Source organism: Monodelphis domestica, chromosome 3 (genome assembly GCF_027887165.1).
Source record: "Monodelphis domestica isolate mMonDom1 chromosome 3, mMonDom1.pri, whole genome shotgun sequence".
Lineage (NCBI taxonomy): Eukaryota > Metazoa > Chordata > Mammalia > Didelphimorphia > Didelphidae > Monodelphis > Monodelphis domestica.
This window is the reverse complement of record NC_077229.1, coordinates 94,369,735-94,384,827: the sequence shown is the minus strand read 5'-3', so window position 1 is coordinate 94,384,827 and position 15,093 is coordinate 94,369,735. Positions and strand designations below refer to the sequence as shown.

At 43.4% G+C, this 15,093-nt stretch overlaps 1 protein-coding gene across 6 annotated transcripts in view; it reads right to left on the bottom strand.

The window, feature by feature from the left end:
- Positions 1-6,665: 6,665 nt before the first annotated feature.
- The window catches only part of DNAJB1 (DnaJ heat shock protein family (Hsp40) member B1), a 47,562-nt gene continuing 39,134 nt past the window's right edge, over positions 6,666-15,093 (bottom strand). For 5 of the 6 annotated variants that reach the window (XM_056822590.1, XM_056822592.1, XM_056822593.1 and 2 more), the window contains 2 exons: positions 8,583-9,163; positions 6,666-8,132 (listed from right to left, as the gene is read on the bottom strand). In XM_056822590.1, the coding sequence (XP_056678568.1) occupies positions 7,902-8,132; positions 8,583-9,074 (723 nt within the window). In that variant the 5' untranslated portion in view covers positions 9,075-9,163 and the 3' untranslated portion in view covers positions 6,666-7,901. Of the gene's footprint in view, positions 8,133-8,582; positions 9,164-10,621; positions 11,136-15,093 lie in introns of those variants that run through there. The other variant, XM_001366223.5, reaches the window with a different exon arrangement.

Below are 15,093 nucleotides of genomic sequence, written 5' to 3'. Positions count from 1 at the left end.
TTTGAGACTTTCTTCCCTTGCAAAATAAGAGATTTGGACTAATTGGTCTCTAATACTTTTTCTGGTTCCCAAAGAATTCTATGATCTATTTTAGAGACCTAGAAGATAACCTCTCAAGACCTAGGTGGAAAAGGAGTGAGCAAAAAATTTCATGGGCATTCTGGGAACTGTAGTTCTCTATTGCTCAGCAGCCTCTCCGGGGAAACCAGCAATGTGGGTGTTGTTTATTCCTTTTTCCCTTTTCACCAGGATAAAATTAATTCCCACAGTTCCCAGAGAGTGGGGATTACAGGAAGCTGCTCCCAGATCAAGTTGCTAGGAACAGACTGATTACTAAGAGATCTATGGGTTATGGCTAGCAAATGGAACAAAGTAGGGCTAAAAACCCAAAAAGAAAAGGCTTCAACTCCTACTCCACCCCCCTAGGTAAAATAGATCAATCTTGTGTATCGGGAAGTCTGGCACAACAGCATTATTGTCCCTTTTCCTTGATGGAGGGGCCAGAAGGGGTGGGTGGGATGTAAGCCTCTGCCATCCCACTAGGGTGACTGGTTGTCATAGTATATGCCAAACAATACTTTGGGGAAGTGAACTCAAAGGAGGCCCTCAATACCCCCAAATTGTCACACCAAAGCAACACTTACAGGATTTAGAAATGGAAGGAACCAAAGAGATCACTGAGACTAATCTTCTCATTTTACAAAAAGAGGAAACTCAGGTTGAGAGAAGAGACTTACTCCAGGTCAGGCATCTAGTAAGAAGCGCTAGAATTCGTTCCAAGCCTAATTGATTCTAAATTCAGGGTTCTTTCCACTATTCTCCAACTGAGTTTGGAAGGGAAGGAGGCAGAAGGTGGGATAGTAGGGACAATAGCAAGAGCCACCTGTTCCTAGGAGCTGAAACAGTTGCCAGGCATTAAGTAGGAAGCAGTAGGAAAGAACTCTGCAATTAGAGTCAGAGGCACACCTATTAGCTGTGGGATTTTAGACAACTTGCTCATCTCTTTGAGTTTTTGCTGTAAAATGTAGATCTAAGACTAATTCCTGTACCAAATTTCCTATCCTATGACCTAGTCCAGTGATGGTGAACCTTTTAGAGACTGAGTAGCTAAACTGCAAACTGTGTGGAGAGGGGGAGAGGAGCAGCCTGGCCCCACATTCCTCTGACTTTTTAGTAATGAACTCTGGCTAACTCTGTGCTGGGGTGAGGAGGGGAGTGGGCAACTCACAGATAGGGCTCTGAATGCCCCCCTCCCCCACATGATATAGGTTTGACAACATAGACCTAATCCAGCCATGTCATTTTGTAGAATAAACCCAAGAGATTAAGTTAACACAACTGAGATTCATACCCAGCTTTTTTTTCCTTCCTTTTCCTAACTATAAATTCAGGGTGTTTTTGCTTTGTTAGATAACCTTTAAGGTTATCTAAAATTCTGGTCCAAAATTCCATCATTTTATGGCCTCTAGATATGCAGCAAGTGATACAACTATGTCACCTGGGGAGAGGCAGGGAGGGACTGATAGGGTGGAGGAAATGAATAAATAAACTCATCTGGAAGGGAGAGAATAAAGAAAATCAAAAGGGGGGGTGCTGGGAAGGGGCCTACAGCTCAGGATAGGACACTAGGATTTAGAGCTGGAAGACATCATCTACACTAACCCCTTATTTCACCAATTGAGATCTGAGAGTAGAAATAACTAGCTCAGGATCAAGTCAATCCCCCACCCCTCCAAGTACATTTTCCCACTATCCCAGGATGCAATTTGTTGATATGCCTGAATGAACCTTATTGCTCATGCTGCCCTTTGTGAGCTTGGAGCAGCCTCTAGCTCACCCAACCAGCCTAACAGGATCGGGTTGGGCTTGGGTATTGCTGGGAAAGGAAACCTGAGGCGGAAAGGCCGGAAGCCGAGGCAGGGATTCAGGACAGATTTTTTTCCTGGTCAAAAAGACTGTCTCCAAAGCCAAAGGGTTACCTAGCAAATCTCAGGAAGCAAGCAAGGGTTGCTTGTAAACTGGGTTAGGGGTAGGGGCTCTTCATATAGCCCTTGGTAATAGATAGGTGAAAGCCTCATTTAGAATCAGTTAGGCTGACTTAGTCTGACATAGTGGTCCAGTGGAAAGAGCCCTGGATTCAGCTCTAAAAGATTTGGCTTCAGATTTCACTCCTGACATTATTTTTACCTATGTGACTCTAAGCAAATCACCTAATCTCTCTGAGCCTCAGTTTACACATCTATAAGGTAAGGGGGAGATTGGACTAGATCAACCAGAATTTATTAGGAACTTACTGTGTACTGGGTCCTGTGCTAAACTATTGGGGCTGTGAAGAAAGGCTTAAGAAATCCTTGCTCTGGAGGAGCAATAGGGGAGACTGCATGTGAATAATTAGGTATATACCACATACATACAGAATAGAGTCAAGAAATGATCCAAGGATGACTATGTGAACAAGTAAGGGGGGCAAGGGAGGAGGAAAGGAGGCAGGAAAGGTCCCCTTTAAGCAGGCTTTTTTTTTTTTTTTAATATTTGGCATTTGAGTTGTCTTAAAGGAAGCCAGGGATCTAAGAGGTAGGAAGAGGGGGAGGTGGTAAGGAAGGCAAGAATTCCAGGAATTAACCATTCTGGAAGGCAATTTGGAACTATGCCCAAAGGGCACTAAAAGACTGTCTGCCCTTTGATCCAGCCAAAGCACTGCTGGGTTTGTACCCCAAAGAGATAATACGGGAAAAGACATGTACAAAAATATTCATAGCTGCGCTCTTTGTGGTAACAAAAAATTGGAAAATGAGGGGATGCCCTTCAATTGGGGAATGGCTGAACTCATTGTGGTATCTGTGGGTGATGGAATACTATTGTGCTCAAAGGAATAATAAAGTGGAGGAATTCCATAGGGACTGGAACAACTTCCAGGAAGTGATGTAGAGTGAGATGAGCAGAACCAGGGGAACATTGTACACAGAGACTGATACACTGTGGTACAATTGAATGTAATGGACTTCTCTACTACTAGCAGCAATGCAATGATCCAGGACAATTCTGAGGGACTTATATGAGAAAGATGCTATCCACATCTATAGAAAGAACTGTGGGAATAGAAACACAGAAGAAAAACAACTGCTTGATCACAAGGGTCAGTGGGGACATGACTGGGGATGTAGACTCTAAATGATCACTTTGGTGCAAATATCAATAATATGGAAATGGGTCTTGATCAATGACACATGTAAAACCCAGAGGAATTGCACATCAGATATGGGAGGGGGCAGGAGGAGGGGAGGAAAAGAAAAAAAGGAGTCTTTTAACCATGGAAAAATATTCTAAATCATCTAATTAAATAAAATTTCCAAAAAAAAAAAAAGAATTCCAGGGATTAGAGATAGCCAATGCAGTCTCGGATCAGGACTCCTATGTTCAAGGTCCAGAGAGTAGGCCAGTATGGCTGGATTGTAGGGAGAATAGAAGGAAGTGAAGACTAGAAATGTAAATTTGGAAATTTCAAATTCAAGCTTTAAATACTAGAACAAGAGGGCCTTAGTTTGTTTCTAGGGTCCCTTCTAGCTCCAAATCTATGATCCTATAAATATTGTATAATGAAGAGAACAATGGTTTGATAAGCAGGAGATTGAAGCCCAAATTTCAGTTGTGCTGCTTCCTACTTGTGTGACCTTAATTCATATTATCATTCCCTGAGTTACAATTTCCATCTATAAAGTGAGGGGACTGGCCCCTTTTAGCAATAAATTCTTCTATCCTCTGACATGGACAAGTCACTTTTCCTTTGATCTGGTTTCTTTCTCTCTTCAAATGAGGGCACTTTTCTAGATGTATGAGAGGCATTGTTTAGAATGGATAGAGTCCTGAAGGAAGACCTGGGTTCAAATCCTCCCTCAGAAATTTAGCAGCTGTTTGATTCCTAACCCAACCCCTAATCTCTTTGAGTTTGTTTTTCATCTATAAAATGAAGATGATTGCACCTGTTTCACAGGGTTGGTACGAGGCTCAAATGAACTAATGTTTTGTAAAACTTTAAAGTGCTCTAGGTGCCTGAGCTGTTATTATTAGAAGTTGTAGGAAGGTGTCTTCCAGCTGACATTCTATGATTCTGGCCCTATCTCTGTAGGAGGTCATCCAGTATGCAATGCAGATCCAGGAGCAAGGGTGGTAAGAGGGTGTGCCTAGAATGATGAAGGCTGCCTCTGGCAAAACCTTTCCCTAGCCTGTGAATCACTGCCAGAGGCCAGGCAAGGAAGAGAGCTCTCTAAGCTGCTGGTTGCCAGGCCAGATCATAGAGGCACAGAAGGGTTAGCTTTAAATTCCAAAGCTCAGCAGAAAAGGGCATTATCACCTTCAGCTGACAGCATAGTCTATGAATTCCTTTCAAAGTCAATCTCCAACCTTATTCCACACTTGAGTGCCAGCTTCCTTCCTCTCTAAAAACTGTCTATGACTCCTAACCTGGCTCTTGTCCTAGATTTCCTACTAAGCCCTGGGAATGAGTTCTCCACCAAGTTCCTTCTTGAACAGGGATCATGGAGGCACAGAAAGGGGAACCTGTGGTATCAATGAACCCAAATCAGCAATAAGATCTAGAGCTCAAAGGACACTGAAATCACTGATTCCAACTCCCCCATGCATAGTAAGGATCACACAAGATTATGAATTGTCCAAAATTGCACCAAGGAGCAGAGCTGGGTTTCAAGCCTATGTCTAGGTTGTTGTTTAGTCATTTTCAGTCATGTCCAACTCTTTGTGACCCCTTTTGGGACAACTGGGCATGTGGCTTTGATACCAAGCTCAGAATTCAGATGGAACAGAGGGAACTATGGGCTTAAAGCGAGAGACATGGGTTTGAATCCTTACCCACTTTACCTGCATCTTATAGGGCTGAATGAGAGTTGTATATTTTGGAAACATGAATTAACGAGAGGGCCTCAAAGCTAGATGTAATAGTACAGCATAGTAGAAAAAGCATGTATTCTGGAGTAGGAAAAGAGATGGGTTTCAATGTTACTTCTGGAGCATCTGGTGGTATAACCACAGGCTGGTAATGGTAACTTCATCCTTCCCAATTTGTTTCCTCATCTGAAATTGAATTTGGTATTGTCTGCCCCTAGAGGTCTGTCATAATTGCTCAAAGAGGCAAATGCATGAAAAGTCCTCTGCCAACCATGCAAGTGGCAATCCTATAGCCTTCAAGGCCTGCCAAGTGCTTTATGAATATTATTTCCTGTGACCCCTGAGTAAGACATAGTAATGAGGCCTTGGTACAGCCCTCATTTTCTTTTTTTAAACCCTCACCTTCTGTCTTAGAATTGACACCAAGTATTGGTTCCAAGGCAGAAGAGCAGTAAGGGATAGGTAATTGAGGTTAAGTAACTTGCCCAGGGTCACACAGCTAGGGTGTCTTGAGGCCAAACTTGAATTCAGGACCTCCCCATCTCTAGACCAGGCTTTCTATCCACAGGTAGGAGTCACCTACGGGCCCTTCCAAGCTCATTTTGTAGGATTTGCCTGAAAGCTCAAGGTGGCACTTGAAATTCCATCTCTCCTGAATTCAGCCATCTTTCCCTTATGCCATGCTCCTCTATGAAAATCACCTCTCACCCTGCTAGAGGATGGAAAAGGTGATTGGAAAGGACCTCAGGCTAAAAGGAAAAGCAAAATCCCTTTCATTTTACACCTCTCAACAGAAAACAGCTTGAAGCTATTTGGCCTTGGTCAAGGAAATCCAAACTCTTTGAATCTGTTATCCAATCTGTAGAATGAGGGGTTGGGCTAAATGACTTTTGAAGGTTAAGGATAGTTCTTTGCCACTGAACATAGCCCTTTCTTTTTGTTTCACTCATTTCAGATGGAGGTTGTTGGGAATGGTTTCTCCAGGGTTTAGTGTGAGAACTCCCTGGATAAGAGTTCCCTTGGGACTGAACTATGCAGTAGTGTTTGTCTTTAGAAACGAGGGGGGGCAGTTTCCTTTTCGTATGCCAGCTCTTTCCTATAGACTTTATTTTCTGTATCCCCATGGTCACAGTACCATATTACTGTACACAGTCCCACAATAGGTATGTAACAAATGCCTATAATATTGATTGGAAATGTTTTAAGCAGAAAGTGGTTGACCATTTCTTAGCACAATTATAGAAGAAATTGCTGGTCAGCTCCAGGATTGTATTAGTTATAGGTAGGGGACCAAAAGAAAAGAATTCTATACTGGATCAGTCCTAGACCAGGAAAACAACAGCTATGTACCATAGTTTCAGATGATAAAAAAAAAAATTACTTTAATAAGCTTTCTGATGAGTTACTCTGGGTAGATTCTTCAGGTAAGACTAAGGGTATATGATAACATTAGAGAACTCAAGTTAACTGTTGGTTCTCAATCTTGCTTGGTTTTTAATGTTTGATTGAATTGTATACCTCCCTCCTAAGAGGGTAGTGGGTAAGGATCATTGTAGAACTAGATAGATGGTTGTCAAAAACCTCAGGAATTTCTGGTCATTTAAAAGGTCTCTGGTGGAGGACTAATTTTTCAGACCCTGAAGGAAAGTTCCTCTGACCCCTTTCTTTCCAGTCCCAGGGGAGTAAACCAGCCCATACCACCCCCTCCAGGTCCCTCCCTCCATATCTGGTATACCCGAAACAAAGTCGTGGGAAGGCTCTCCTGTGGTTTAGCATCAGTCTTTAATCCTGACGTACTGCACAATGACAAGTCATATGCTTTGGTCTCGTGTCTGCAGCAGCAACCTTACAATTAAATCTATAGGCCTGAGCACCAGACCCATTTCCAGGGAAGAGACAAAGTTGTTCCAAAAAAAACAACCCCAAAAATTTCTTTTTAATTCCAATATGGCCCCATACAGAGAGCAGCAGCTGTAATGCATTGGGTTTTTTTTTTTTAAGTGCACACCAAATTTATACAGATTTATACAAAAATTATTTACAGAAGTTCCATGGTGCTCCTGTATCAGAAGCAAAGACCCTTTTATCAAAAGGGATTATAACTAGGGCTGTGCTAAATTCAAAAGGATCGGATCCCTTTGAGAGAGTCCAGAGTCCATTTGTTCAGACTGGGTTAGGGTTACAGTTATGGGATTCACAGGGTTAATGCTAAATCCTGTACATCCCAGAAGGTGGCCAAGAAGAGGGAAAATACAATAATGGACCCTAGAGCCTATGAATGGCTATGACTATAGAGAAACAATTTTAGAATGTCCCATTGGTTGCCCAAGCCAAAACTCTCATTTCCTCCCTTTTGTTGCCTTTTGGACACCAACAAGGCAATTCTGAAGATAAATTATAAGGTTTCATTCTGGGAGAGTAAGAAAGGATGTAGTTATTTTTGGAAGCAAAAACGAGACACGTGAAGATAAAGCTGGAATAAAATACATATCAATAACATCACAAACAGCACTAAGGAGCAGAAATGGTCTTCCAACCAGGACTATACTCCAGGCAGACATCAACTAACAGTAAAAGCCAAAACTGCTAAAGAACAGCAGAGTCCAGTTGTGGGTCTAATGCTTTCCATCTAAAGGAGGGAGTGTGTATTGTGGGGGAAAAGTTGATACAACCCAGGGTCTGAGTTGGAGATGACAGAAAACTTGGATTGTTCCTGGGAAAAGGTGGAGTAGGCTAGTTATACTGGCACCATATAAAGAGGGATAAATTCCTTGGAATGCTTTTGTACTACCCCATCACCTGTGAACCTATTGTTTGAAAAACCACTGAAGCCTAATGCAAGACTTTGAAAGATTGTAATATATTCTCTGGAAACATTCAGCAATACGAAAACCCTCTGTGGTCCCTCCCACCCTGGGGGCCCACAACTGTTGGAGATGGTCCAGAAAACCTTGAGCTTTGGAAATGTCCTTGGTTCAGTCCTTGGGGAGCAGAGGTTGCTATATAGGCAGGATCTGCTCCAGAATGGTTCTTGAAGATTGGGGGAGTCTGTCAGGGAAATTCACTTCAAACTCAATAATGAGGTCCCCACGTTTCTCTGGTGTTTTGGGGAGGGGTAGGCCTTCTCCAGGAACTTTTCGCCTCATTCCAGGCCTGATGACATCCTTGAACACTATGGGTATGGTCCTGCCATCCAGCGTTGGGACATTCACTGTACAGCCACAGAGGGCCTAAAAGCAAAGGCATATGATTAAATATAGGAATAAGCAGGAAGATGAAAACTCTTTTCTAAAGACAGTTTCTAGGGCTTCCAAAGACTTTGAATGGGGAGGGATGAACTGTTACTGAGGAGAGTAACTAACATTTTCCCTTCAAATTGTTTTATATGGACCCCTGTACTGCTTCTAGAAAGTGTGGTTCTGTTTACACAGATTTGTGTGACTAACCACATACAGCAGTCAAAGCATGTGATTCCTCTCTAAATTGTGCTGAGAGATATTTACTTCCTCGGTAAAGAAGCATAGTCTATACAGTCAGTACACTCACTAAGCATCAAATAAAAAAAAAACCCCAAGTTTCATTCCTGATGGTCACGTTCAGGCCACGTGTATGATTCTCCGAGATCCCTAAAGCCCAGAATCCTATGACTGCAAGCCATAGCTGTACAGGTCCTGCCTTACCTCACGGAGACTGATCCTTGCTGGGTAAATCACATCAGATCCGTCTCTCTTAAATATATTGTGTGGTTTGTCCTTTAAAACAAAGACAATGTCAGCTGGAATGTTGGTTGACGTCTGGTCCCCCTCTTTTGGGAAGGTAATCTTGGTCCCCTCTTTCCACCCTCTTTTCACTTCAATGGTCAGGATCTTGTCCTCATTGCGGATGCTCTTTCCATCAGGGTTAAGCCGTTTGTGGGAGATCTTCATCTTTTTGGTACAACCACTATAGATCTCCTCAAGTGAGACCCGAAGGTCATGGGTAACTGGAGGATCCTGTTTTCGGCGGCTGTGTTCTTGGGTGGGACGGGATCGGCCAAAGTTCATATTGGTAAAGCCACCCATGCCCATTGGGAAGGCAGAAAATGGGTCATCAATGTCCATGCCTTCTTCCCCGTTTCGTTGACCAAAAAAGGTGTCAAAAGGATTGCGGCCACCAAAGAATTCGGCAAACATAGCATGAGGGTCCCCATGGAAAGTATAGCTGAAGGAGGCACCATTAGGACCAGTACTGCTACCACTACTAGGGCCACCACCCTTCAGTCCTGAAAAATGAAAAACAAGAATTCAAATTATTGGCCAAACTGAAATCCTTCTTGCTCTAGAATTACTTTCTTCTCCTCTTACCAAGGAGACCAAATCTGGACATCATTATGGAATAAAAAGCATTGTTTTTTTGCCACCCCTTTCTATACACCTGTTTCCCATTTTGGAAACTATGTTATTTCAGGACCTAGAGACAGTATGTTAGTTATAAGTAGGAAGAAGATGCTAGGTTTTTGATTCCTAGCCTTGAACTGCCTAGCCTGTGAGAGAAGTTGCTAGAATATATTTTAGTGCTACTCGGAACAAGAAGGATAGAAAATTTAACAGAATATTAACTTTTCTCCATGCTTGATTTCAGCTGGTAACTTCTTGAGGTCAAGATATAGAGGATATCACCAAAGTTTTAATGCTGTTTTAAACTTTGCTAGTTTAAAATTTCACTAAGACATCTGTTGCACCTTATATAAGAGCATTCTTTCTATATGACAAAACGTAATTTCCATTTGCTGCTGGTTAGTTCTTTTAAAGAATGGATACTATTTGAGGCTGATGCGCTTTCCCATGACCAGCACATCAGCACTTTAAAGTCTTTTCCTCCTTCCTTTTAGGTCTTCAAGAAGCTTGGGGGTAGGGGCGAGGAGAACCTAGCTCCTTTCCTTTTTTCAAAGCACATCACTAGTCAGAGCCACCTTCAGTTCTGTAACTCCAGACCACGATGTTTTACATCCCAAACATCTACTTCTACTGGATGGGATAAGGTAGAGAAAAGTCCTCAGTTTTAACTATTGGATTCGGGTGTTAGCTTAAGCTATCATTGATATTCGAATCTGAAAGCATATTAGGTGCATTTCCAATATATATCCTCCAGGGGAACCGAGCTAGGAGAAGTCATCATACAAGTTTGCTAAGGAGAAGGGTGGAAGAAAGCAGACCCCACCTAATGTACTTGTAGATTCTCTGCCCACACCCAGTCTGGGGAAGGCCACAGTAAAACCTGACAGTCTCCCTGCCTCTGGTTTAACCTCTCAGGGAATGACGAACAAACATGCTAGAAGCTTCTACAGACATGACAGCCAGCTGATGCGCCAGCCAAGTCTCCACCTCTCATCGAAAGGCTGCCAATCGGAATGGAGAGCAGCACAGCCAATGGGCATGGGGGCCAGGGGCCAGCGGCCCCGCCGGGAAGAGGAGGGAAAAGTAACTCTTGTTTATTGCAAAACCCACAACAGGGCCTGGAGGCGGGTAGGGGGCGAGTAAACGTCAGGGGCGCCCCATTCTCAGGGAGGGAGGTGGCGGGCTGGCGGCAAGTAGCGCAGGAGCCCGGCCTCGCCGCGAGCGCCGTCCCCGGGGCCGGCGGCTCCAAGATCAAGGAGGCGCCTAGGCTTACTGTGGCGGCGTCTTGCAGCGCTGTCCTAGGCGCTCCCAGCTGACCCCGCTCCCGCGGGTCCCCGACTCACCCTCCTCCCCGAAGCGGTCGAAGATGTCCCTCTTGCGCGGGTCGCTAAGCACGTCGTAGGCCTCGGCGATCTCCTTGAACTTCTCCTCGGCGCCGGGCTCCTTGTTCTTGTCCGGGTGGTAGCGCAGCGCTTGCCGGCGGTAGGCTCGCTTGATCTCTTCGTCCGAAGCGCCCCGGGCCAGGCCCAGCGTCTGGTAGTAATCCTTGCCCATGGCCCCCACCCTCCCGCCGCCGTCCCTACGGCTCCGCCGCCGCCCCGGCCCGGACGCTATATACCCGCCCGGCGGAAGCTTCCAGAGCCCGCCAGCCCTCTCCAGAACCTTCCGCTCCGCCCCTCGCGCCACACCACCCAATCCCGGGCGCCTAAATTGTAACACGTGATCCTGGGGGCGGGGTAGCCTCGCCAACGGTTGCGGGCGCGAGACGCATTCCTCCGCCCTCTTTGCTCCTCCCTTTTGCAACGCCCCCGCCCCCCTCGGGGCGTGAGTCAGTTCTCTTGTGGGCCCTCTGGGACCCCACCTAGTTCTATGAGCTCTATCCCTCCGGGTCCCGGCCCGGCCCCTCTAGAATTTCTATCTTCCCAGCGGCGGGAGACGCGGTCTTTAATCCCTATACGCACCTAGGGTTTAGAGCAAGCCCCCGCCCCCTAGGCCCAGGCAGTCCCGCCCCTTTGCCTGGGTCTCAATTATATAGATCCCGGGCTGAAAGTGACTGGAGATCTGGTTCCATCTTTTTGTACAGATGAAGAGACCGAGTTCTGGATAAGGGGAGGCACTTAATCTGGAGCTGTTTCCTCTGCCTGACCTAGCAAGCTTTTAATAGATGTTTGCTATCCTGAGGCGGCTAATAAGTGTTAGAAGGAAGAAGAATCTGCCTTTTTCGACTCCAAATTTGTTGCTTTTCCTTATAGGATTCGACTTAGCTCCATATTTCTCTTCTCTAACACTGCCACCCTCTGGTGCAGGCCTTTATCACCTATTCTTGGACTATTGCACTAGCTTGCTGGTGGGGGTCTGTCGGGTCTCTCCCTACTCCAGTCCATCCTCCACTCAGCTCAGCTGACAAGGGGACCTTCCTAAAGCACAAATCTGACCACGCCACATGCTCAGTGGCTATCACTTCCAGGATCAAATATAAAATGCTTTGGCATTCAAGGTCTTTCATAACCTACTCTCCTCCTCATTTTTGTTACACTTTGTCTCTGAAGCCTCCAACCATATACTCTTTGATCCAGGGACACTGGCAGCTTTGTTTCACAAACAAGACACTATCTCTCAAGCCCAGGCCTGGAATGCTTTCCCTCCTGGCTTCATTGGCTTCTTTCAAGTACGACCCTACTTCTACAAGGAGCCTTTCTCCATTCCCATTCCCCTTAATATTAGTCTTTCCCCACCTATTGATCATGTACAATTTATCTTGTATATAGCTTTTTGTATATTGTTGATTGTAGGTTGTCTCTTCTTTGAGAGCAAGGCCTGTCTTTGTATCTCTGCAGCTTAGTAGTGCCTGGCATGTAGCAGGCATTTAATATGCTTGTTGACTTATTAAGTGCTTACTGTGTGCCAGATATAGACAAAAAACAATCCCTGCCCTCTAGGGGCTTGCATTCTATTAAAGGGTTGGGGAAGAGAATAAGCTAGATGGAAGTAAATAAAAAATAAAAATAAATTGGGGGGGCATTAATTGGGCATCAGAAAAGTGTTTTGTTTTTTTTTAAGTTTATGGGAAGAGGCACTTGAGCCTTAGCAGAGGGGAGGAAGGATAGAATTTCTTGCTTGGAAAGCAGCTGGTATAAAAGTAGGAAAGAAGACATATCCTATAAGGAAAATAGTTCCATTTGACTAGACTGTAAAGTAATAGAAAATCAATATAGAAATATAGGTTGGAGCCAGACTTGAAGAGTAAAAGTATTTTATTCTATAGCAGTAGGGAAGTATTGGATCTTCTTGTGTAGGGAAGGGACATGGTCAAACATTCTTTATTAGGAATAGTAGTTTGGCAATAGTGTGGAAGAAGATTTGGAAAGAGGAAAAAACTAGAGGCAAGGAGAACAATGAATAGATACTGAAGTAGGCTAGGCATGTGGTAATGAAGGACTAAACTAGAGTGAATAGTTTATATGAATACAAAGGATAGGTATGATTCAAGATAGGATGTGGTCATAGAATCCATACTGCAACTCACTGCATATGGGGGATGAAAGAGGAGAAAGAATTGAGGATGACTCTAAGAGAACGTGGGTGACTTGGAAGGACTACATTATAATTCCAATTCAACAAACATCTGAATGAGATCATCATGACCCTCTTAATCATAGCACTCAGTTCCACTTCTACACATTTGACTTTTTCTCTTCAGAGAGGTAAAATAATTTGGCCTATTTCATCCAACTGGAAAACATCTGAGCTGCACTCAAACCCAGAGTCCTGACTCCATATTTAATGTGCTTTGTTCCACATGCTGTTTTTTCTGAATTTGTTGAAGAATCATGAGGTTTATAATGCTTAGTTCATCTAGTCCTCCCTCTCATTCTATAGATGAAGAAACTGAGGCCTAGAGAGGATGAGTTACTTGCTCAAGATCATAAAGTAATGAGTAAAAAAAACAAAACAAAAAAAACCCCTAAGATCTCTCTAAACTCTAATCTAGAAGTCTCATCCTCTTTAAATGAAAGGAAGAATAACAATAGTAAGCAAATATTTATAAATTGCTTTAAGGCACCAAAATGTTTTACAGATATTATCTCATTTGAACCTCAAAATAAATCTCTGAAGTAGATGCTATGATTATCTTCATTTTACAGATGAGGAACTGGGGCAGAGGTTAGGTGACTTGTCCAGAGTCACATAGCCACTAAGTATGAGGTCATATTTGAGTTCAAGTCTTCCTGATTCCAGGCCCAGTGCTCTTACCACTGTGCTACCTTTAGATTCTTGCTTGTGCTTTTCATATTAAGGTCTTAACTCTAGAAAATGTTAGCTCTTGTCCCTTTATACGATACATAGAGAATGATTTCTTCTAGATCATACACCCAGGCTACATATTTGGGTTTGGACTCTAAAAGAGAGTTTGAAGAGCTAGAGAGAGGTTGGATTGCTGAGATAAAATGGACACACATTCAGTTTTCTAAAGTGCAGCCTTTGAAACCATGTAGTCCTTTATGGGAAACCTGCTTTCTGGGAAACCTTGCAACCATAGGGAAATGGATTGATGAGGAAGCCTGTCATGTGGAGAAGTTGAGGAGTTCCTGGATAATAATTCCTGGACCAACTCCTGGATTCAGAACAGAGGTTTGGCAAGGGACAAATCTATGATGTGAATTTTGCCCTTCGATGATACTGTGAGTTATGTGGACTGTGCAGGTTTGGGTAAAGAAGTCAGTGCCCTAATAACACTAAGCACTTCCTAGGAGGTTCTCAACATTAGGGTAGTACTATAACTTTGGAGGACTGTATGCATCTTTAAGAGGGATAGAACATAGAGGAGTGGGAAGGATGATGGTCTTGAATATATATGATCTAGTATACAGATCCACTAATTTCTGTAGGGTTAAATAAAGTTTGTCGTATATAAGTTTTGTTAGCCTGAGTACTTTAGGGGGGCTATATATCTCTCTTTTTTGGGGGAGGGGGGAAGAGTGTTAGACAAGAACCAAATCCCAACGTTTCCATGTGAAATCTTTAAGTAGATTCAGGAATCAAAGAGACCTAAGAGACATTCCAAATATTGAAGCCAGTCCAATAAACACAGAGTTTTAGGTCTGAGCCACAAGTTACAAAATTATTAGACATCTTGGTATAAAAACATTTAAGCTTTCTAGTCCTGGCTTTGCTTCTTCTGAGAAACATAATACTGGGTAAGTAATTTTATCTCTTTTTCTCATTTGTAAAATAAAGATAATACTTGCCATACTTATTGAATAGGGTTGCTGCAATAAAATAACATATTGTTATATATACATAAAGATATAAATAACATATTTGAAATTTTTGAAAAAAATCATATTATATGTCTATATATTTTAAACCCATACCCTTCTGCCTTAGAATCAAAATCAATACTGTGTGTTGGTTCCAAGAAAGAAGAGTGGTAAGGGTTAGGCAATGGGGGTCAAGTGACTTGCCCAGGGTCACACAGCTGGGAAGTGTCTGTGAGGTCAGATTTGAACCTAGGACCTCCCATCTCTAGGCCTGACTCTCAATCCACTGAGCCACCTAGCTGCCTAGCTGTTCACCCCCCCCTCCCAATTTCTTCTGATGCTTCAGTCATTCAATAATACCTACTATGTTTAAAGTACTCTTCAAGTATTAGGAGGTACAGCAGCAGCACATGGTTTGCTGCCCTTTTGCCTTTTTTATGTTTTTCTATTCAGAAGATAGATCAGTGCAGTGATAGAGAAGACATGTTCTAGTAAAGGGAAAACCTGCAGCCCTTCTCCATAATAATTGCTATGAATTTGAAGCATGTGGTTGA